This window comes from Acanthopagrus latus, chromosome 9, assembly GCF_904848185.1.
Source record: "Acanthopagrus latus isolate v.2019 chromosome 9, fAcaLat1.1, whole genome shotgun sequence".
Taxonomy (NCBI): Eukaryota; Metazoa; Chordata; class Actinopteri; order Spariformes; family Sparidae; genus Acanthopagrus; species Acanthopagrus latus.
Genome location: NC_051047.1, coordinates 5,816,347 through 5,840,310, shown reverse-complemented (window position 1 = coordinate 5,840,310; position 23,964 = coordinate 5,816,347). Strand labels below are relative to the sequence as shown.

General features: G+C 38.7%; 1 protein-coding gene and 1 long non-coding RNA gene across 2 annotated transcripts; one reads left to right on the top strand and one right to left on the bottom strand.

Moving 5' to 3' along the window:
* The first annotated feature begins 6 nt into the window (after positions 1-6).
* ift88 (intraflagellar transport 88 homolog) lies at positions 7-23,717 on the top strand. Its single transcript, XM_037108736.1, has 24 exons — positions 7-165; positions 411-473; positions 602-661; positions 905-958; positions 1,274-1,337; positions 1,676-1,745; positions 2,112-2,202; positions 3,110-3,214; positions 4,360-4,462; positions 4,936-5,282; positions 6,199-6,269; positions 6,477-6,563; positions 6,845-6,944; positions 9,489-9,575; positions 9,779-9,965; positions 10,615-10,723; positions 10,888-11,038; positions 11,140-11,255; positions 11,713-11,765; positions 12,097-12,162; positions 12,269-12,375; positions 15,417-15,489; positions 21,207-21,314; positions 22,801-23,717. The coding sequence occupies exons 1-24, from the start codon at positions 85-87 to the stop codon at positions 22,920-22,922; spliced, it is 2,475 nt and encodes an 824-aa protein (XP_036964631.1). The 5' UTR covers positions 7-84; the 3' UTR covers positions 22,923-23,717.
* Positions 538-974, bottom strand: LOC119025314. The gene is made up of 2 exons (XR_005076779.1): positions 892-974; positions 538-795 (listed from the first exon to the last, which is right to left on the bottom strand). It is a non-coding gene; the product is annotated as an uncharacterized LOC119025314 (long non-coding RNA).
* Positions 23,718-23,964: the final 247 nt, after the last annotated feature.

Sequence of the window (23,964 nt, the reverse complement as noted above, 5' to 3'; positions counted from 1 at the left end):
TGAATTGTGGGATTGATTCATAAAACGACAACAAGCCATCGTTGCTGTTTTTTCGTATAATACAGACTCTCTGGAGAGAGAGAAATGGAAAACGTGCACCTGGCCATGGAGGAGGATGATCTTTATTCCGGTTACAACGACTATAATCCAACATTTGACTCTGAGGTGAGTATGCTAACGTCAACTAGCTAGCCCTATAGTTGGCCGATAGCTCAATGCTGTTTGCAGTGAGGTGTAAAGCTAATGATACAATTAACGATACCGATCCTAGTATCTGGAGAGGTGGCGAATGACAACACGAATACTTTGAAATTGAAATTAATTATCTTAAGTGGTCACAGTGCCTAACTTCTGTTTTGGACATTTGGGTATGTAAAGAAGGATTAAGACTAATGTTGACCGATTTCAAGGAGTTGGAGAATGATGTGGGTTTCCAGCAAGCAGTGAGGACAAGTCATGGAAGAAGACCACCGGTAAGTAATGATTTTATTGTGTGTGTGTGTGTGTGAGTGAGTGAGACAGAGAGAGAGAGAGACCTGGGGAGGAAAGATGTCTTATTTATTAACAAATACTAATCAAAAACTATCCTTTATTTAATCAGATGACTGCCAAATTTCCTGGCACTGCCATTGGAGCTCGGCCTTTGGCAACGTCCTTTGGAGTAAGTCTTGCAAACCCTTGCAGCTCAAGAAGTCTTGTCGTTAATGAGAGTCTTACTTAATTCTGTTTTAATAAAAGTTTTGAAAGGATGAGCAGTGTGTAACACTTTGATCACCACAGACTTTCTTCAGAGCTCTGTGTGGAAAAAAAGACACAAAAAAGACATACAGATCTTATCACAAAAACAAATTACAGGATTAGAAACAACAAACGCTCACAATGACCTCATACTTGTTTCATGAAGGCGCGGATTCCTATGGTCTCTTCGATGGGCAGACCTGTGACTGGAGCTGTGCAGGTGAGCTGGATTGATCAATCAATGATGCATTTAGGGTCCTCCATAATTTTCATTACGTGTTAGTTGACAGTTTTTAATCTCAGAATTTGAGGTTCAGTGATTTAAAGTAGGTTTTGTTATGGGTTTTACTCTTTACGATCATGTATGTATGTAACTTAAGTTCAATACATCCTAACATACTGCTCAACGTGGATAATGGCTCTGTTTTTGTTTAAAAAAACAGAAAGGTGAAAATTAAGCATGTGAAGCAAACCATCATGACATATTGTATTGTTTTTTTTTTTGTTGTATTATTTGCTTTTTCAAATGTGACAGGATGGTGCAGCCCGACCAATGACTGCAGTCAGAGCAGCAGGTTACACCTCCTCCCTGACCCGCGGTGAGTTCAAAGGAGGCTCAAGCAAACATTTTCTATGACATCTATTTTGGAGATTTAATTACAGGTGTTGATTTGATTCACCACATGACTAGGGTTTAGCTGGTGATTCTGTGGCTTCTCATTTAATTAATTTTTACTATGTAGTTTCATTTTTTGAATTCTAAAACAATGTTGAATGGCTTCATTACCAATGTTTGCAGGGCAAGTGCTCATTACAAGTGGAAATTTAGCTCTTTATAATTATGAACTTCCATGTATATGTATAAGGACCGATTGTTATTGTTTAAACAATATAGTATTACTGTGACACTGATGATAAATATGATTTGTATTTTCAGGCTCCACCTTTGACCCTCTGGGCCAGTCCAGAGGTCCTGCACCTGCCCTTGAAGCAAAGAATGAGGACACGTGAGTTGTCACTCTTTAAACTGATTTGTCTGTTCCAGTGTTTCTTAAAGATTGTCCCTGCATCATTCAAGATTAGTGCTGTCCTGTTAGAAGTACCTGCATGTAGGTTTTTAAAGGTACTCTATCACATCTTGAACCTAGGATCTAAAAATGCATATCCATTCATAATAAAATTTCTTATTCTTATGTCCAAAGCAAATGTATGAGCAATTGATATGACAAAAAACATGTTTCCAACACTCAGTCATGACTGAACCATCTCTAAAAAAAAAAAAAAAAACAAGTTTTGGGAAGCAGAATTGGAAAAACCTTTTGCTTTCAAGCAACAATATCACCCATTGTATTGCTGTGTGTGTTGTCTTGCAGGCCTGAGGAGAAGATTAAGATCCTGGAAAAGAAAGTGAATGACCTGATAGAAGAGAGCTGCATGGCACAGAGCAGAGGAGCCTTACAATTGGTCAGACTCTGTCATTCTTTAACCTACTGCTAGTAATAATGGCTATGTGGATTTGGATACTTTGGCTTCCAGTGAGGCAGTAAATGGTGATTAATTTGTTCATTGTGTCAGCACTTTACTCCAGCACACTGGGCTGAGTGAAGTCAAAGGGCAATTACATTTTCTAGCAATTCTTTCCCCAGATAAAACTCTTGTCACCCCTGTGCACTTTCATATATTGAATCATTTTGTTTTTATTTATACATTATAACTGTATTTGTTTGTTGGCTGACAGCAACTTTGGCAGTTAGACCCCTTTTCTTCAGGCAATATCATGCTATAGTCTGGACATGCTTGTACACATAATGATGACAGTCAGTGTTCTAACTTAACTATCCCCTGGACACAAGAACATTGTGGATGGCAGCAACATGATTGTAAGGTAATAATCCCCCTGACATATTTTATAATTGATATATTATCAGGGATCACCGAGCTCCTAAAAGTGGAGTGAACTTTGTGTGTGTAATGGAATGTTACAGCAGCAGGGATTTCAACCACGGTCCATAACCATCCTCCCATCTCATGATTATCAGCAGTCTGTGTGAGCACTCCTCAGGTCTCTGTCTCCCCCTGCAGGCATGTGAAACCTGTTTATTTGTCTGCACCAGGAGAGTTTACACTCATTTATCTTAACATGTAAAGGTTGACAATTGCATCATTAAACAAGAGATTGAGTTTGTAATTGTCATTAAGTGCAACAAAAATCCATTATAGCTGAATCATTCAAATGCTTTCTCTTAAAGGGTTTTGTCATTTATTGCAGATGCATTTTGTCAAGGGACTTGACGTGACTGGTGTCACAACTTCTGACCTGTGTATGTGTGGTGGTTGTGTCTTTGTGTGTGCATGTGAGTTGTCCCTACAGGCTCTTGAAAAAGCCAAAGAGGCAGGGAAGAAAGAGAGAGCACTGGTGAGACAGAGGGAACAGTCTGGCAATGCTGACCACATCAATTTAGACCTCACCTACTCTGTAAGTAAAACTGGCGAATATTAAGTTTGAATATCAAATGATATGCCTAAGAAGTTTTAGTCCCACCTATTGGGAAAGCCACTCTTTAAGCCTGGTCTGTAACAGTTGCTGAAGGAAAAAAATGACCTCTTGTTTTTTGCTTTGCTAAGTACGAAAGAGAGAGCAAGAGCTCGAGCAATTCTCATTTAAAATGCCATTTATTCTGCATAGTAGCTGTGCCTAACCCCTAACCCTAGCTGCACTGCATTCTTGTCTATTTGTCAGCTCTAGAGATAAGCGCTTACTATCAAACTCCAGTTTATTATCAAACAGAATAAGAAATTAAAGCTGCACAATTAGTTAAAATATGATAAAAAATTAACAGAATATAAAGCATTTTTTGTCTTTATACAGACTACAACCAAATTAGGACATTGGGAATATATCCAAATATATATTTGATTCATGTTTATAATATAGCTAAATGAAATATCCCAATGACAGAAGTGGCAGTTTTTTGTTAAAAGTGTGTGACAAACAGCATCATAATGAGGTACTGTAGTGCTGCAGAGATGTTCTGGCTCATAAATCTTGTTCTCCGGAACACACCAACGAATATCACATCATCACATTTTCAATAGCTTTTTTGTAGAAGTTAAAAACTGTGATGCAAAAATAACAATTCTCATTAATTGTCACTCATATCCGAATCGTAATATGACAAAATAATCACAGTATAATTTTTAAAATGTTTTTATCATATTATTCTGCATCCCTATATCACCGCCCAAATTTGCTTAGGAATGCAAAGTAATAACAGCTGCTGTAAATGAAAGCTTGCATTCTCCTTTTTATTATTCTTGAGTCCTCATGTCACATTTAGTTTATATGTTCTTTACACAACAAGTGTTTTCAGAAAACAGGGGGAATTGTCTGTCTTTTCAAATGAAGTGATATATTCATGCTAGATGGAAACACAGTAAAGGAAGCATCTGGCAGTATCTGGAGTTTGATCCTCTGCCAACTTGATACAGCTGAGTGGTTAAGCCTACTGTCTTCAAAGCCAGGTTAAATTTTGGAGTTGGATGCTCTGAATCAATTCCTGCCTTCCATGCCTGTTTTCCATGATTTGGTTTCAAAATATCGAACATCTCTGTCATTACCAGGTTTTGCTCAACCTTGCCAACCAGTATGTGAACAATGAAATGTATCCAGAGGCCTTAAACACCTACCAGGTCATTGTGAAGAACAAGATGTTCAGTAATGCAGGTGAGCGGAACCCTCAGCTTCGTATTGCTTACAGATGTAGTTAAACTGTTGCTGCCCTCAAATCCACAAAGAAAAATCTCTTGGTTTCAAATGTATTAAGTTCGAATTTTCATTCTGGTTTGACAGTGCAGTGCTCAAGTACTAATAATCAACATGGTAACAATATGTTCAAAAACTGAGACAGTTTTAATAAAAAGTTTACTACTGCATTTTGGTGACCTAAATATTGTGTTGTAATCTGGTGCACATGGAAAGGAAAAACTGCACTGGTAAATAAGACAGACTGGTAACTACTAGCTAGTATTGCTTTGAGCATCTCATAAGAAGTAGAAACCTGACTGGAGGCTTAACCTGGATTCTTTGGCCCTTTGGCTATTTTGTTTCATCACCAATCATTTACATTTTTTAAGTCTTGTTTTCCTTTTGTCTCCGCCAATGCTTTTCCCCTAAATTATGTCTGTGCTGCTCTTCAGGCCGTTTGAAAGTCAACATGGCCAACATCTATGTCAAGCAGAAGAACTACCCTAAAGCCATCAAGTTCTACCGAATGGCACTGGATCAGATCTCAAACGCTCACAAGGAAATGAGAATCAAGATAATGCAGAATATTGGCGTGGTCTTTGTCCGTATGGGCCAATACTCCGATGCCATAACGTCTTTCGAGCACATCATGAGTGAGAGCCCCAACATTAAGACGGGTTTCAACCTCATCCTGTGCTACTATGCTATTGGTGACAGGGAGAGGATGAAGAAGGCCTTTCAGAAGCTCATCTCTGTTCCTCTGGGCATTGATGATGAAGACAAATACATCCCATCTAATGTGAGTAACACTAATATGTATATGAATTTAATTTATAGCATGTAATAAAGAGGTTATTAGCCCTTTATCTATTTGTGTGTGTGCACATGCGTCTGTAGTTTCTGTAGTTGGATCTCTGTTCTTAATCTGTCCAGCTATTAGCTACATCACTCATGTCAACTTTCCTAGAATAACAAGTGGTTTTCTTAACCTGGATGTTTATGGAGTCACTAAAGTCTGGCAACTAAATATTTTTTCAGTTCTCAAACTTTTTAGTATTTTTTTTCACACTCATATGATAGTAGGACAAAAACAACAACATAGCTAAGAACAAATGATCAGATATGATCTTATTTCATGTTTAAGCTAATTGTTTAGAATTTTTATTCATCTAAATGGTCCCACTTTTACAATTACAGTTAAACATCTTCCTTTGCTTTCAGAAGAGACGATTTTGCTGTTGAGGAGATTTTAACATTTTTTTGGGAGATCTGCTTTACATCAACTTCTTACTGTAGCTTTTTTGTCTTGTTGCAAGCGATGCTTCAATCAATTATCTGCATCAGTTCAGTATTGACATAATCTAGTGCAGAACAATTTTTAGGAATTACATATCTCTTACTGTCTTCAATAATTCATAATGTCCAAAAAGCCTCACACATAGTTGTTACCTGGCTGAAAATGCATCTCAATGAGATTTAACTCTGCTGACAGCTGCAGAAAACTGCACAAAATCTCAGTTTTGTTTCATAAAACCTTACTTTGACTAAGAGAAACCTAATGGCAGCTTGTCAAATGTTTAGAACTACTGCTCTCTCTTGTATATGTCAAAACACACCATATGCAAATGGATAATATTTAAAACAAAGTGCTCAGGATTGTTAAATGTGGTTCCTGGACCATCTTAATGTGAACCTTGTCCTGTCATCTTTCTCAGGATGACACCAACTCAAATATGGTCATCGAGGCCATCAAGAATGACAAACTTCACCAGATGGAGAGAGATCTGTGAGAAAAATGACACATCACACAAACACATAAGCCACATAGGTTGTGTTCAATAACAAAACACCTTTGACTTTCTCCTCTCCTCCACCAAAACACAACACACTGCATCAGAGTACAGTGTTGTTTTTTTGTTTTTTCAAATATTTGGATTTTGTACCATTCATTTCTAAATCTCTCTCCTGTTTTCTCCCTGTTTACTGTCCATAGAAAAGTCCTGACTGAGAAGTACATCATGACTGCAGCCAAGCTCATTGCTCCGGCCATTGAAACCTCTTTTGCAACTGGATTTGACTGGTTTGTCACTGATGTGTTTGTTTTTCATCCAAACATTTTAACACCAGAGGGCATACAGTGTGCAGCCACAGATAAACATCAAGTATCATCTTGAAACTTAGACATATTTACTTACAAAATCAAACAAAAGCTACAGAGCAGCTCTCATGCACCTGGTGTTTTGGTCAAATTTAGATAAAACAAATGTATGCCATGTATTTTATTTGCAGTAGCATGATATGATGTGACATAATGCAGTTATGAGTATTACACTGTGCACATGTATGGTTGTTTCTCTGTAGGTGTGTGGATATGGTGAAGAGTTCTCAGTATGTTGAGCTCGCCAATGATCTCGAGATAAACAAGGCCATCACCTACCTCAGACAGAAAGACTTCAACCAGGTGAATGTTTGTCTTAACAATATAAAGGGCAATACCACTCAATTAAAGCTTGTCGCTGCTTTGGCTATGCTTGTTGCCACAGTAACAGCAAAGGAAGGGCAACTAAAAAGCTTACATCACACTGTCACAACACTTAGAGCAGTTTCAGGTTTGCCATAGTAAAGAATACATCTGTAAAAGAATAATGAAATAGTAAAATGGTAAAATATAAAGACAACTGAAATATATAACAATGAATAATTGTCAGCAATTAAGTTTATTTTCACATTTCTTTCTTTCTGAAGAAAGAAATAAAGAAGAAAAATAAACTGCATTGCTGACAATCATTCTTCATTATACTTTTCAGTTGTCATCACATTTTACCTTTTTACTAGTTTCTTTATATGTAATTGGTTTATTTTTACTCCTTAATTCTTGTTTTCATTTATATATTCTTCTTTACTGTATTTCCACAATCTTTCTTGCTTCTTTACAAATATATATATATTTTTTATTGCACTCCTTTGACTTCAACATCTAGATCAACATCTAGAGCCAGACTGTGCTAAGTCTCTAATGTACTGCCTTATGCCTTTGTATATAGATAATATGTGATTGAGATTTTAGTTTTGAGGATTTACATGAAATGTTTGTTTCGAACATATTTGCTGTACCTGTTTTTAAAAAAAAAAATGTTTTATTGTGACTGTTGTATAATAGTGTTCACAATTCTGAACCTGAAAAGGTACTCTAGTTAAAGCTCAGAAAAACTGTGTGTCTCAGGGTAGCAGTTGCACTCAAAGTGAGTGGTATTTCCCTTTTAAACATATATAACATGTGGATGATCTGGTCTTTGTTATCCTTGTTTTTTTTTCCATCTTTTTAACAACATTGTGTCTCCATACAGTTATTGCCTAGGGATGTTTATATCTGTCTGTTTTCTCCAGTTAAGGCTGTTTCATGAGTGTGCAGCATCAATCTTTCCACTTCTCATTGCCCTCCATTTTGTCTTGCTTTTGTCTTGTTTCTTTCCCATCTGCATGCCTAAGGTTGAGGTATGTGTGTCTTCTATTTCCATGTTCACATTTAGATTGTGCTGTTATTTTCCCCAACATGTTCTTCCTTAAGCATGCCTTTTCCAAATAACGGCGATGCCAAGACAAGGTGGAGAAGCAGTTACTGGTTTAAAACCCACAGACCAGAAAGGAAAATCTGAGGGCAGAAAGGAAATTATAATCATGGTTCGTTCATTAAGCAAATACCACTGAGCTCTGAGCTGAGAGGAGCGTCTCTGAGGCCAATAGTAGAACACTAATCACACTTTTCCAATTCTATAAACTTCACCAACCAACTTTCTTGACACTATATTTATGGAACTCCAAATTTGCAATATTGAATAAATTAAACATACAGTTTTAAAAAATAATAACCACCATCTCACCCTTCAGCCAGTCATATATCCCCTGCCTCTCTTAAACAAGTAAGCTCAAAAACTCCCAAATCAAGCCACTGTGTTCCTGTTGGCTGGATTAACAACAATAGCAACGTTATCCTGAATCAATATGAAAAGAAGAGGGATGAAGCAACATTCCATTCCATTAGCAAGTTCTGGCTTAAGTAATTTCTTATAGGTCACATATTAATGCCCATTTTCAGGATCATACTCATTCCATACAGATTATTGGTGCCTGCTAGAAAATGTTAGCATTTTTCTAGTTTAATTATATTATATTCATCCTCTGTGTGAATGCTCCGTTTTCGTACCTAATTTAAAAAGCTTCCAAAAAGCCCAGTCTGCTCTAGTTGGTCAGCTCTCACAGGCCACAGCCTCAAATCTGCTGGCAGTGACTGTATAGCTGTTACATCACAACCTTACAGGAGTCCTGATAGCTTTTTTAAAGGCAGTGTTTCTGAATACAGGGCTGTGCATTTCTCTATGGATTGAGTGATTTGATATTTTCACAGTAATTATAGCACCAGGACCTGCTTCATAAACAAAAAAGACAGAAATTATTTCAGTTGTTTCGCAAAATAAGACAATGTATTCATGTGATTAATTCATAATCCTCTATGTGTTTCTTTAATATTGAACACGTTGGAGCTCTGTGTACATCTGAACTACCAGTAGTTGAATGCGTCATTATACGCATGTACTCTTGTGTCTGAGTTATCTTGAGCTCATTAGATAAACTATTGCAGCATCCTGCCACTGACTTTGTCTTTAAACTAAACTAACTAAACTTAATAATAATGCTTGGATTTACTTTGTGTTCGTAGTCCTTCTGGTCTGTTTTATATACTGTATTTTTTCAAAACATACATTTAACTACACATTTGACACATTGTCAAATTTGCTGAAATAAAAAAACATTGATTCCATTATTCATAATGAACACCTGAAGCTTCAGATCCCATCATGGTTTCATCAGGAAAATGTATGGAATTCTAAAAATTAAGGTGTATATAAAAATAGGTTTTTTTTGTCTGTACGTGTGATGCACTGGGGAGATTGGCAGAATTGCTGTGTAACATTTATCTTGACCACCTTTTGTTATGTTTTGTCAGGCTGTGGAAACTCTCAAGACTTTTGAGAAGAAGGACAGTAGGGTGAAGAGTGCAGCAGCCACCAACCTCTCCTTCCTGTACTACCTGGTAAGATCCTCTCACTGACCAGTCAAAAGCTTCTCCGAATAACATACATCCAGTATTGAGAAAAGATTCCCTCAAGTGTGATGTGTAATTAAAATCAGCTATTTTTGCCAAGAAATTGTTCAAGTGATCAATGACAGATTGGCTCTGTGGGTGTTTGCTGTCACCAGTAGATGCTTCCCCTCTAATCCTCCCACTTGTTGCAGGAAAAAGATTTTGATCAAGCTGATCGATACGCTGACCTCGCCATGAACGCTGATCGCTACAACCCAGCAGCACTAAACAACAAGGGCAACACAGTGTTTGCCAAGCAAGACTATGAGAAGGCTGCAGAGTTCTACAAAGAAGCGCTGAGAAACGATTCCTCCTGCACTGAGGCCCTGTACAACCTGGGTAACATCCATCTCCACGATACAGCACAGTGTTGTATGATGCAGATATTAACTAAAATGTTGAGTCACTGTCAGAAAGGCAGCAGTTATCTCAATTAAAGGTGGTCAAAGTTCAATTCATGAGTCTGATTCACAGGCTTACACTGTGATTATAAAACAATTGTCAGTGCGTGTGTGTGTGTATGTATGTGCATCACAAGTTCTGATTTTCGTGTCATTTCTAAAGCATAGTATAGTTGTAAACATCCATCATGAAGATAGGCAGATGAATTTACTTCCATTATTTAGGCTCACAGTCATCTGTCATCACCAAAAACTTGTTTTAGAGTTTAGATGAGATTTAACTCATCTAAGTTTAGAGTGTAAACACAATGCACATTTTTACATCTATTATGTCTATTATATTGAGAATTCTGATTTATTTCTGATTACTGGTGTTCTTGCATCATTCATAATCTTTCCAGAGAATCGGGAAGCATCTAAGAAGTTTGGAGCAGCTGATGTTAGAAATGTCCACTCACAGTAAATGAAGCACTCTGTATGGACTTCAGTTATCACCTTTGTTTTAGGGGAATACCTGAGAGTATCAATTGACTTGGCTAAGGATCCAAGTTGATATACAGTTCATGGCTCCTATCTTTTTGTACCAGGTCTAACATATAAGAGGCTGAATCGTCTGGAGGAGGCTCTGGACTGCTTCCTGAAGCTCCATGCCATTCTGAGGAACAGTGCACAAGTCATGTACCAGCTGGCACACCTGTATCCTAATGATAAGAAATGTGATTTGTTGTTCATTATTATGTATGTGTTTAGTCTGTGTCAAATGGGTTAACTGCTTCAATTTTCAGTAGATGTTGCTGGGAAGATTAATGTAGGGATTCAAACCTGTGAGCTTCTGTTGGTCCTTGACTCACTGGCTTCATCTATGAGCTTTTGGAAGATCCCCAGCAGGCAATCGAGTGGCTGATGCAGGTCGTCAGTGTGACTCCCACTGATCCTCAGACACTGGCCAAACTGGGAGAGCTGTATGATAGCGAGGGTGACAAGTCTCAGGCTTTCCAGCACTACTACGAGGTACAAGGAGAATAACTAAATGTTTTTCTGTCTATGGACAAATGAATTGGCTTAACATTTGGTGTTTGGTCACCTTTAAGTGTACTGATGTTGCTGTCCAGTCCTTCAGGTACTTCCCCTCCAACATCGATGTGATTGAGTGGCTCGGGGCTTACTACATCGAGACACAGTTCTGTGAGAAGGCCATTCAGTATTTTGAAAGAGCCACACTCATACAGTAAGTAAAGAAAGAAAATGGCATGATATGTAACAAATCAGAAAGATCTGTGTAAAACTGATCATATCTAAGAAACTTGCTGCTCATCTCCAACATAATGCCAGAGAAATTGGTAGTATGTTTTCAGTGCAGTCAAATCCCAAGAACTTTTCATTTTGAGAATTATCTAGGAAATGTTTAGTTCAAAATTTTTCTGAAATGATTAATTGTTTGGAATCTTATTTCATCTTATTTTTATGTGGTTTTAGTCTTCTTTCGTCAACAGTGTGGCTTGTTCTCATCTGGAAGTTATTACTTTATTAAAATAAGTGGACAGATGATTTGCTTTTGTTTTCCTTCCAGCTGAATTCAGAGCTTTTAACCTCTCTGGTAAAGAACAAAGAGACTTAGTATTAAAAAGTTAAGTGCAGGGTTGTGCGTTCTTATTGACTGGATATTTTCCTGCTGTGTTTTTCAGACCAACCCAGGTGAAGTGGCAGCTAATGGTGGCGAGCTGCTACAGGAGAAGTGGTGAGAATGTTTCTGTTCTCAAGCTTTCATGGCAGTTAAGTTGTATGTTACCACCTGGTTGCTGCCACTTTGATACTGAACACCAGAATAAATGATTTACGCCACATTGCACCTCCCAAACATGTTGTCTCCATGAGCCACTAGCAAGCAGCTTGATGAAGGTTTATTGTGATTTATTTAAGTTCAGTCGTGCCTTCACTGACTGTGAGGAGATACATTTGAGAAACACTTAACAGCTTAAGAACCATTTACTTACTCTTTCTTTTTCTGAACAGACTAGCGATGAATTTATCTCATCCTTTTCTCTTTTTTTCTTTTTTTGTTTTTACAGGAAACTACCAGAAAGCTCTGGAAACATATAAAGACATTCACCGCAAGTTTCCAGAAAACGTTGAATGTAATTCATCCTATTTGTTAGACAGTTTTCAACAGAACTCTTCACCAACTGTAGATGATCCATTGATCCAATTGTGAGGAAAATAATGATCTTTGTGTTTGTCCAGGCCTGCGTTTCTTGGTGAGGCTGTGCACGGACATGGGATTGAAGGAAGTGCAAGAATACACCACCAAGCTGAAGAAGGTGGAGAAGATGAAGGAGATCAGAGAACAGGTATGTCTATAAAGGTTGTCACACCTTTTCAGTTTTCTTTTTACTTGCTATCCCGGGAATTTGATAGACAGAGGAAGTTATGTGTTTTTTCACATTTGCACTTTGTTTGGAATAAACAGAGTATATCTTATGGTATCTTATAGTATGGAAAAAACAATAGCAGTGAGTTAGGGCATCGTTATGCCACTGACAAAAATACAATATGATAGCATAAAAAAGCAGCTACACTCTTTCAAAGACAGTATGCAGCCTCGTGAATGACCTGCCTGCTTTGCAGTCATATGTTTCAGACCTTTCGTGAGCTTTCATTCATCATCTTTTCCTCACCAATGTCTCGGCGTCCTGTCCTCAGTGCCTGGACAACAACGCTCTGATTGAAAACATTTATGTGTCCTTTTGCCATAAAAAGGGTCAGTGTTCACTGCAGCTCCAGAAATGCATGAAAAAAAAACCAGCTGTTTTTCTCTTCTGTTGATTTTCCATGAAATATTCAGAGGAAAGCAGATGCTATACAGCTGTTTCACACCTGGTTTTCAGTTATTCTGGCTCATTTAAAACCATTGTTGTGTTTGGAAAGTTGTCCCCATGTCTGATGTGACATGCAGTTGTTTGAGTTGTTCAGTGTCACCTGTGACAGCTGAATGGATAAGTTAAGTGGTTTGATTGTAGCCAGACTGGATAATTTTTGTTGGATTCTCTGATTGTGGAAATGAAGCCTGTGTTTTACTTGTTAGAATAACTGGACATGTGCATGTCTCTAGATCGGTTGGTTTAGACATGTGTGAAAATGAGTCAGCCTGAATATTATCCTGCAAGATGTGATTGAATATACCGCAAACTAACATACTCTTTAGTTCACTTTTGTATTCTCATTTTCATGTCTTGTCATTTTTGTCTTGAAAGAGTACACCATTTTTTTGCATTGCACAGCATTCAAATTGTCCAATTCATGATTGACAGTTTAAATAAAAAGGATTTAGGGCGATGCAGCATAACCAGAGATATCATCATTTTTTCCCCACGCATTCTTGCTCGAAATCTGATAAAACATTTCTTGGATAAGCACTTAGCCAAAAGCAGGAATTACATATATTGTAGTCCCATCTGATTGTGCCACAAGTGACATTACTTGAGGACATTTATCAGACTTCCCACATCGCCCTCTGGAGGCACAAAAGACTTACTTACATATCTAGTAGTCATATCCAAGAGTTACCCTTTTAAATGGTTATTCCAGGATCACAGATCATTCTGTCATGTCTGTTGTCTTATTAGTGATTTATGGTTTTGGCCTTTCTGTTACTCCAAAGGGATTGTAATAGCAAGGATGTAAAGAGATTGTTGACAATGTATGCTTAAGATCAACAGAATAACTATTACCAAGCAACTGAAACTGTACGCTGCAGGACTTCATGTAACTCAGGTGTATAAGTGGCACTGAGGGCGCTCTCACGTTAAGCAATCCGTACCATGCCCAAGCATGTCCTAGAGGTCCTGTTTGTTTGATAAGTATGAGAGCTCCGTACCTTACTTACTTTCTTGGCCCTGGAACAGTCGGAAGAGTTGTGCTTCGGCAAGATACAGTTGCACATTGACGAACACAAACATAGGTGCGCAACGTGGACATGAACTATAATCATGTATTACGCTGCACTGTATAATCAAGAAATCCTGGAATGTGAGAGGGCTGTCTATGACCGAAATGACACAAAATAGGTGCAATGTCATTAAAGTAACAGTCATGTTCTCTGTGATGTTCCTGCGGTCGGAGCAATGGGAGTGCAGGCCATCCATGGGAAGGAGGGACAGTCGTGCTTCTGCACAGTCAGAGCAACTGGGCTAAGTGTGAATGCGCCCTTAGTCTTATGTAACCACAAATGGAAACATTATTTCACTGCCATGCATCCTGCAAACAACTGTGTTTAAAAAAAGAAAAATAGTATTAATAATATGTTGCCTGTTCTTTCACCTGTTTCCAAAACAAATTCTTGCATTAGGCAGATCCAGATCTTTACCACAGGAAGACATGGTCTTCGTAACTCTTTTGTCCACAGGGGGCGCCAAAATCAAAGAATCAAGGTTCCTTGTAGCTGCTTTAAATTAATTCAGCTGTACAATGTTATGTTAAAGGATGCAATATCTGCTATTGATGGTGACTCAAAAACTTAAGTTCCAAGTTCAAAATTCATGACGGGCCTTTGATCTGTCAGTGTTTTTGGGGTCAGTCAAGTTTTAAAGAGGGGGAGATTCAAAGTAACGGAGCAGTGTGCCTTGGTCCTGTGGTGATATTCATCAGTGCCAGGAACAGATGAGGAAGATGATTTTATCAAATGACAAGCAGCTGCTTTTAAATGAGCCCAGAGATGCTGTTGGAGCAGAGAAACAGTCCGACAGAGACCCAGACAGAGCCAGAGGGTTGACTCATTATTCTCTTATTCTCCAAACTGACAGCAGAAGACAGCTGATCTTATGGATATAACTGCTGAGTGTATGTAGTGATGAGTAAGAGAATGATTAGAACCAAAAACTAATGTGAAGAAGATTAAATTACTTCTCTAGCTTATGTTGTGTTTATGTTAAATGTCTAACTTCACAATGGAAATACCCATATCCATGTTCTCTTATATTTATCCATCATGTTGCTTACTGCTCATTGTAGTCGTGCCTCTGCCCTGCACTCCTCGAGTTTATTCAGCGCAAACTGGAAATGTCAGACTTCTTTAAATGTGACATTTATACACTGTCAAATTCCAGTGGAATTTTCTTTAAAATGTTTCTGGTTAGCTTTTAATTAGACGTTTTTTTCTTGCCAATAAAACTAGCATAAGGTATGTGACACAGAGGGGAAGCTGAATAAAGAGAGAGGTGAAGAGTTCACAGGCTCAGTCTTGGGAAGAATTACCGGGATCAGAAAATTAAGGGTGAAATGTGTCTGCCCGTTCATTTGGAGTGCATGCTTTTATTACATTTTAAATTTTGATTTTGTCTATAATTTGATTTTGATGTCCCCGTCCCTCCCCCTTCCTTTTCTCTTATTGCAGAGGGTAAAGTCGGGGCGTGACGGCAGTGCCAGAAGTCGCCGAGAAGGCAGAGAGGGCAGCGCCGGGAGCGCTGGTGAGTCAACGTGTAGTTCTGAAAATGTTTGGAAGGTGAAACATTACTCCACCTTTTGTAACACCTTCTGTATATACACGGTCCCTAACACCAGCATGAGTGCATATATTGTTAGTGCAAGTAGGGCTGTGTTCCAGACCTCAATGCTCTTTTAGTTTTAAATGTGCTCATAGCAGAAGTTTTGAAAACTTCAACATGAAAAGCTAGAACTGAGCCATTCTGTTTCTTTTTAAGACACTATTAGAAAAGTTCTTGCACTGCTGCTTGTGTTAACTTCTTATCTTTGAATATTTTTGCCTCTTTCTCAAAAGGGCATTGTGAAGTATAGAGAAAGAAAATCAGACTTAATTTTGATATTTACAATATTAATGATGCATTAACGATGAATGTGTTTTTTTTCCATTATCTGTTCTCAGAGTGAAAATAAGGTCTCAGAATACTGTTTGAAGCTTGAAGGTGGCAGGGTCTAAACAAAGTAAAACAGTATGAACTGTGTTGTCCTTTAGGGTCAGTTTGTCATTCAGTTGATTCAGTCATGAAAACAAAGACAGCTTGTTTATTTAGTTAGATCTTTTAGTTTCTACTCCTCACAGTAAGGCTTTATAAAAGTTTTGTTTTGACATCAGTACTGAAACTAGTTATCTTTCCAGCAGATACATAAACATGCTCAGGTCATTTACTGTATTTATGTCTGGTGGTTTTAATTGGAGTCAGAGTTTAAAGGCTCATCAGTGCTGTTCAGCTCATTATCATCATGTCATCACTTCCTTCTCTCCTCTACCTGTTGCTCACACATGCTGCTGGGCAGCAGGCGTCTCCACACCTGTCCTCAGCTCCCCTAAGAAGGCCACCATCATGGGTATACCTCGATACACCACACTGAGTCACGACCAGAGTCATATTCTGATTATTTTGAAGTCCTTAAAAGGAACTAATCCTTGATGGATCTCCAGAACAGAATAACGGTCCTTCTTGGTTGAATTAATTTCTACATCCAGCCTCATGTCTTTCTAAGTTAAGACTGTTTAGGTAACCTGTAAATGCTGAAAGTAACAGCAGAAACTGGATAAGACACACTTTCACAGTCTCAGCTTCCCTTCACTACACATCCACAACAAATACAGACACATATTGAAGACTGGCTCCAACGCTGGAAAGCTGGCTCATCAGCAGATTTTAAATGCAGTCCAGACAAACTAGAAAGTTGCCAAAAACTGTAACGAGACCCAGCTCTGCTCGCTTGGGCAGTTAAACGTCCTGTAGTGTAGTTAGATACATACATCAGGCACCTGTTAATGTGCCTGCTGCTCCACTCGGCCAGCACTGTGATTACTCCCCTGTGTCCTGACAGATCAGATTAGAAAACCTTAAACTTGTGTGCTTTTACTGTTTCACTGTGTTTTGTACTGCCAGAGCAAACTTATCTGTCAAGCTTTTTACAACACCCTCCAGCACGTGTGTTCCACTGCGTTGTTGGATATTGGTTGTGATGCTTTAAGTTGTTTATCTAAACCCCAAACCCTTCTTTTACTTTCTTACGGCACGTCAGAGATGGATGTTAAAGCAGGTGAGAGGGTTATAAAATGCATACAAATTAGTTCTCACAAATGCACCGACGCTAGTGTCACCGCTTCTCTCTGTGCTATTTATATTTCTCTCTGTTTGTGCAGAATTCTTTTCAGTCTGACTCTGTAATCTTTTCTTTTCTCTTTCTTTGTTTTTGTTTTTCTGCTGCTCTGCTTCTCTGGCTCTCTCTATCTGTACTCTCACGCTGCTTCCTCTTTGCTGTCCAGAATCTCAACCTGAGTCAAAACAACTTAGTCCGCTGTTGGACTCAGGGAGAGGTATGTAAGATTATCACTCAAAAAGCTGTAAGTCTGTAACTTCAGAACACTTGGACAACAAGAGCTTTTTTTTTTTTAAAAAAAAGTAGAACTTTCGTGTTTCTTTAAAATAATTTCCCATTTGTTGCTGTCCAGAGTGGGTTTCGAACATCTGTGAACACTCTGCAGCTTAACCAACATCTCAAGTATGAAAGTGAGAATCAGTATTTGTAGTATTAGTCTCCACAAGAATTGACAACATTCAATATTTAGATTTGGGAACCATGTTAGCAACTGTACTCAATCAATCTGTTAATCAATCACATAAACCTCCTGCATTTATCTCATGGCTATTTATTTTTATAGTAACTGTGTTTCTCAAAAAGTCAGTTATCAGCTGTTTGATTAGGCGGATTAGATAATATGTGAAAGGTGTCCGTCGAGTCGAAGCAAAAGCAAAATATGAAAAGAGAAAGACAGCTCACACACTGCAGGGCTCACATATTCCAAATTATTAAATGCACTAAGGATGTGATATTTTGAGCCAACCTGCTCTTCACCAGACAGTGACTGTGTGTCTGTGAAGTTGACTGCTTGTCATCTAAAGTCTTAGTATCTCTATCTCTCTTCATTAGAGTCTGATGAACAGCAGGTTTGCCTAAAAATGTCACTGCTACATTTAAAATTTGGAGGTGTGCAGTGTGCAATGCGTCTTTCACTTTCCATGAGAAATGCTAAATGTGTTGATGTGCAAAACTACTTATGTGGCACATTTGGTCCCTCAGCCAATGATGCACATTTTAATAGAAACATGGAAAAACGCACACAGTTTCACTGTCTTTATACCAGAGTCCTCACCTTTTGTATTATGTTTTTTATAGTGCATCATACTTGAAATTAAAACAAATCCTTTTAATACTGAATATGATCTGAGTGAAGTTTTGAGCATTGTGCTCTGGCAGAGCAGAATTAAGCCCTTAGAACAGTTTTCCGTGGATAAACACTCAAGTTATGAAACGTAAGTATAGTGTTTCCATCAAAACACCTGAAACTGCTCCAGAAATCTTGGCTGTCAGGCAGCTGTGATGTTGGACTGCGGTCAGTGTTTGCAATGAGGAGGAGGAGGAGGAGGGATCACCCAAACCTCTGTCAGTTATTTGAGAAAACCTCAAGAGCACCTGAGAGTTTTCCCTCTTTTCTGTAAAGTCTGCGTATTTGCAGCACTGTAAGTTGAGTGTGTGTCGGTGCTGTCTGTTTTCTCATGCATTCAGACCTGCAGTATTCTTACATGTGAAACTGGTCAAATGACTGTCACAGAGCAAGACAGAGGTGCAGGATCTGGCATGTGCCTAAATGTTTTCCACAATTGCCTTATTTCTCTTCTTTCTCTTAACTGTTAACTGTTAACTTTTGTGTTCTTGTTCTCTCTGCCCAACAAATTAAGTCTAGAGTTGCAGTGTTGATATCAATAAACAGCTGTTTGTCAGCATTTGTTGTCGTTACATTTGACCCTTTAAGATCTTCTAGTGTTTTTCCGAACAAGTTTGGGCTGGAATGTGAGTTGCAAAAGCCTTAAAGTTGACTCATCGATGTTGTTGTCAACCTTCACAGAAATATTAATGCTTCTGTGCTGCTGAGAAAAAAACTGCTTTGAAACTTTTTTTTGTGGAAACTGTTAGGCACAATTGATTTAAAGTCTGGCGTCCAACCTGTTGTGTCATCGCTCTTTTTCCATGTCTCCCACTTGTGTTTTATAAAGGAAAAAAAAAAACATCACGAAAAGAAAAGAAAAATGAGAAAAGGCAGAGGTTTCAGTTTGCCAGCAGTATGTGAGGGCCTTGTGTGCGATGTTTGGGACTGAAGGAAGGTAGAATATGGGGCCTCCTCCTCCTTCCTGTTTTCCAGCTTTCTGTCTCTGTGCTCGTCAGTTTCCAAGGCTACCTGGCAGCCAGATGTGGGCTGCTGCTGTCTGTAATCATGTCTGTCCTTCAGTGCAGTAGATCGCTCTGTCAGCCTGTCATCTGAGCCTGTAACAAGCGCGCACACACACACACACACACACACGCGCGCACACACACACTTTCTTTATTACATGTTGAAGAGTGAGCAGTAGCAGCTCTGTGTCTAAGATGATGAGGGATCTGAGCTGAGCTTAAAGACACTCGTGTAGCATGCAATATTGTCACGGTTTTCGTTGTCGTAAAGCAATTACCACATTGCTGTGGGGGCGATTATGATTTAAGATTTGGTGGAAAAAAAAAATGTTCACTAGAAATTCAGATGGATTGGTGTGAGGCTGAGCTGAAGCATATTACTTGTCACTTAGAGCCTGTGGTTCCCAAATGATTCTGTCACAACTGCACATTATCATTGCAAGATGCAACCACACAAGTAATGAACATAGTTTTTTATTGATCTATATCAATACTTTGTAGGGACGGTGAAAAAAATCAATTATTGATTAATCACGATTATGATATTGACGATTATGAGTTGATTGTTATATTTCCAAAGACTGATTTAAAAAAAGCTTCTTTTTTTTAAAAATTGTTATACAAACTGGAGTCCTGCTCTTACTGGCTTCTGCTACATGGTCCACAGTCTGGAGCCAAGATATGTTATTCCATCCAGAAGCTTTTTCACGCTTAAATCGATTCCAAATCTTTACAAGGAGACAAAGCTTTCCGTGCAATGCAATGACCTGCGATGCCTGGACATCCAGAGCTGCAGTCTCATACGTGACTGTTACAGCTCATTATGTCAGCAGTTAATGGCAGCTAATGTCCTACGTGCTTCAGAGAGAGCTACAGCAGATGAGTGGGGAATAGAGAAACACGACCTGGTTCTCGTCACCATCAATGCTTCTAACATGAGTCTGGCTGCTGAGCTTGGCAGCTTTCTTTTAACAGTGAAAGACTACATTTAAAACAAAGTCAAAAATAATCATTTTGATATTACAGTTACACTATACAAGGTGCTGTGAGGTGTTACTCAAAAGAGAAGTAAACTAATTCAGCGGCTGACTGACGTTAAATAGAAGATCAATAATCATTAATAACTGAAAATCGAATCGTTAATAATCGAAAATCGAATCGATAATCATTAATAATCGAAAATCGATTTGTAATCAAATCGAGACTTCAATAATCAGAATTGAATTGGGCTGATTAACCACCCGTAATACTTTGTATGTATTATTTTGGAATACTTTTGGTACCTTAAAAATAATCCTTCCAGGGAACCTCAGTATATTACAGTTCAAACAGTTGTTGGATGACAGGAATTATTAGTGTGAGATGCATCAAACTACCCTGATGTTAAGGAGGATAACAAGAGAAAATGGATCTCTGCCTTGTGTGGAGCATTTCACCTCATTTAAATTCAGTGACCTGTCTGGTTTAAATCAGTGTGGTGCTGCTTTTATGTTATTTTACAAAGTTTCAAATGAATTGTTGAATCATTTTGAATCATGAAAGTACAGAATAAACACACACACACACACACACACACACACACACACACACACACACACACACACACACACACACACATTCATAACTTACAGTCTGTGTGAGATGAAACTCTCACATCTCCACCATGTTGACTTTTCAGAATGTGAGAAAACGAACTTGTCTTCAGTTTGACCTCTGTGAAGCTGTGACTCCGTCTGGTTGTGTCTGAAATTGTTCAGGATGGAGCTGGATAACCGCATGGCTTCCATTTCAGCTTACAGTGTCTACAACGTACAGTTTGATAATGTTAAGAAGCGTTAACAAAACATAATTTTGAAATTCAAAATGTGCAAGAGCCTTGCAGTTTTATGGCTGATGCTTTTAAAGGATAATAATTCAGTACGTTTGCTCATCAGAGTGTGTGTTTGTGTGTTCTGTGCAGATAGCAGCCACAGCAGCAGCAGCACTAAAGGAGAGCGACTGAGCGCCAAGATGAGGTCACTTCCTGGTTCCAATGAGCCCTATGAGGCCAGCAGCCCCAAAGAAATAGGTGAGCAAACAGTTTTTTCCTCTGTTGCACTTTCACTTCTCCTCTGAAATCAGTTACATGATATAAACCCTCCACTGATATTCTTTTTTATCCCTTTTTTTCTTGAGTTTCACTTTTTTTTCCATAATTGGCCATAAAAAAAACGCAGTTTTAGTCGCTGTTAACAGTTGTAAGCACAAAGAATGACAAAACACAATCAGAGTGTGTATCTTTTTGTTGCATTTTCAAACAATTAAATAACACTTTAATGAGATTCTGCTCATTTTTAGGTTAATCATTTAAGAACAGGTTTATATGCTTTAGTACTAAAAAGTCTGTCAATTGTGCTGCAGCTCTGTATTCCTCAAGACACTGTTTTAGCTCCTGTCTCTTTAAGATCCCCTTCCCAAATACCTAGGCCTCTCTAATTGGTCAGCTAACATGTGCCTGAGCCAGCACCGCTAACAACAACAGAGCAGCTGCACTGAATAAGTTGTTGCCTCCCAACCACGGCGCCAGGCATACATCACGCAAATATGTGACATGGTGATGTAGTGTGATGTCAGAAAGTCACAGAATTAAAGGCGGGACTACTGACGCGGCATTTCAGGAGCAGTGTTTTCTGTGGTAGAGAGGAGCGTCTGTTGCTGTGGACTTTGATGTTTTTAAGTTTCAAAGATCTTACAGGCATACAAAACTATATAAAACACACAAGAACAGGAAAAAATAAATGAAAAGGCATAAAAGACACTTTGTACCTGGATAACTGAAATTCTTCAGACAGATCAGAACCTTGTTTCCCAAAAACCTCTCAAAGTTAGGAAGATTCTTTCGAAGATTAAGAGATGTCTCCGAGAAACATAGTTGCTGAAGATGCTTTAAGGGATGATTGTAGATGGATGAGGACTTCCCATCCACATAGGAGCCTAACAGCAGGTTGAACGTACTACAAAGAGTTATTAACTGGTTTTGAAACAGTTCTCAATGTAACACTGACATCTCTGTATGACCTGCACAAGTAAATGAGACCATCAGCGAGAAGGTTGGCTGATTTCAAATCATTATTCCAGTTATTCTTACTGCCTGTTCCTGGGCTGGGCTGGATGTATCCAGAGGCAGCAGGACGAACCCTAACACTACACAGTTTATTCAACCTTTTATTGTGTTTTTTATTTTCGACCGTATACTTCTGTCATGATAACGACCACCGTCCTCCCCCTTCTCTGTCCTCATACTTAAGATACAGCAGCTATAATACAGCAATACTGAAATACCACTCACACTCTGTGAATGATATATTTTTGATATGAAGAAGGGCTTACAGGTAGTTAAATGTGCCAAGTTACTTGTCTTAGTCATCAGCACCTCAGATAGCAGACGTTAAGTTGCCCTTAACAGCATGGTGTTCATTTGCTGCTGCTTTACACCACATTTGTAGATCTTTAAGAGCGTACATAGAAATGCTCTTTAACTTGTATGGTCAATAAAATCATCTTCTCATTTGCAGACGCTTCATATGTTGACCCGCTGGGCCCTCAGATGGAGAGACCAAAGACGGGAGCCAAGAAGCGCGGGGAGGATGACGACTTTGCAGATGAAGAGCTGGGAGACGACCTGCTGCCGGAGTGACAGCTCCGACCCTCTGCCCTCTTCACTGAGTTGTTGGAACATTTCCTTCTTTTGTTACCTTTTCAAAGGCAAGAGCACAACGTTTCACCACAGAACCAAATCACTTAAAGTCTTGTTGCTCCTCAGCACAAAACAAATGTTACAGAATAAAGAGGATTTTTCACTGAGGGTTCAGTTTTTAGTGTAGGAGTGAGATGTCTTAGACTCCGTCAGATTGATCATCTTTGCCTTACATCTGAGTTACTTTGGCCTACAGTATGTACATAGATGTGCTGAATGTGTAGTGTGAAACTATTTGGACGGCTCTGTTTTGGCTCTGTACTTCTGCTCTGTGGATTGAAAATGAATCACAGTGAGGTCAAAGTGCTGATGTGTGATAAGTGTGCAGACGTTACAGAAACACTTTGAGGACATGATGTTCCTCCCAAAGATGAACGGACTACATGTTCTTCGCTGTTCACCCGATATGGGTGTAAACGCCCTGAAACATCTTTAAAACTCTAATTCTGCAGTTCAACCTCGCTGTCACCTCTTCATCTTAGATTCAGTGTCGGGACACAGAGCCAAAACAATAAAAAAAAAAACGTTTCACTGTTCTGTTTTTTTTTTCCTCGTCTGGAAAATCCATCAACATGACAAAACTTGTGTAATCCATCCAGTCTAGGTCCTGTTTTGTTACTCTCCGATTTCTGTATGTATATTTGTAGCAATATATTTATTTTCTTCTACTCTGTGCGTTTCTTTGCTTATTCACCAATGTAATTAAAAGAAAATAATATTTTATCTACTCAAACAAAAATGTGGACAGTGTCATTCTGAGTGTGCTGTGTGGCACAGAAAACACACTGAGGTCTGAGTTACTGATGTGATGTTGTCCCTGGTGAGGCAGCAGGTTAAACTGAAGCTTTAGTGGAGGGTAACCTGCATTAAAGGAACCACTGAGTGGCTTTTTATGTGCAAAGACTGAAACTCGTTGTCTCACATGAATCTTTCTGAAAAATTCTCAGTTGATCACATGACTGGGAAATTTAAAAAAAAAAAA

Excerpts from the sequence above, each read along its gene's own strand:
- ift88 (XM_037108736.1), top strand. The coding sequence starts at position 85 with ATGGAAAACGTGCACCTGGCCATGGAGGAGGATGATCTTTATTCCGGT. Across the intron at positions 6,945-9,488 it reads GACAGAAAGACTTCAACCAG|GCTGTGGAAACTCTCAAGAC; the intron begins GTGAATGTTTGT and ends ATGTTTTGTCAG. Across the intron at positions 12,163-12,268 it reads GTTTCCAGAAAACGTTGAAT|GCCTGCGTTTCTTGGTGAGG; the intron begins GTAATTCATCCT and ends GTGTTTGTCCAG.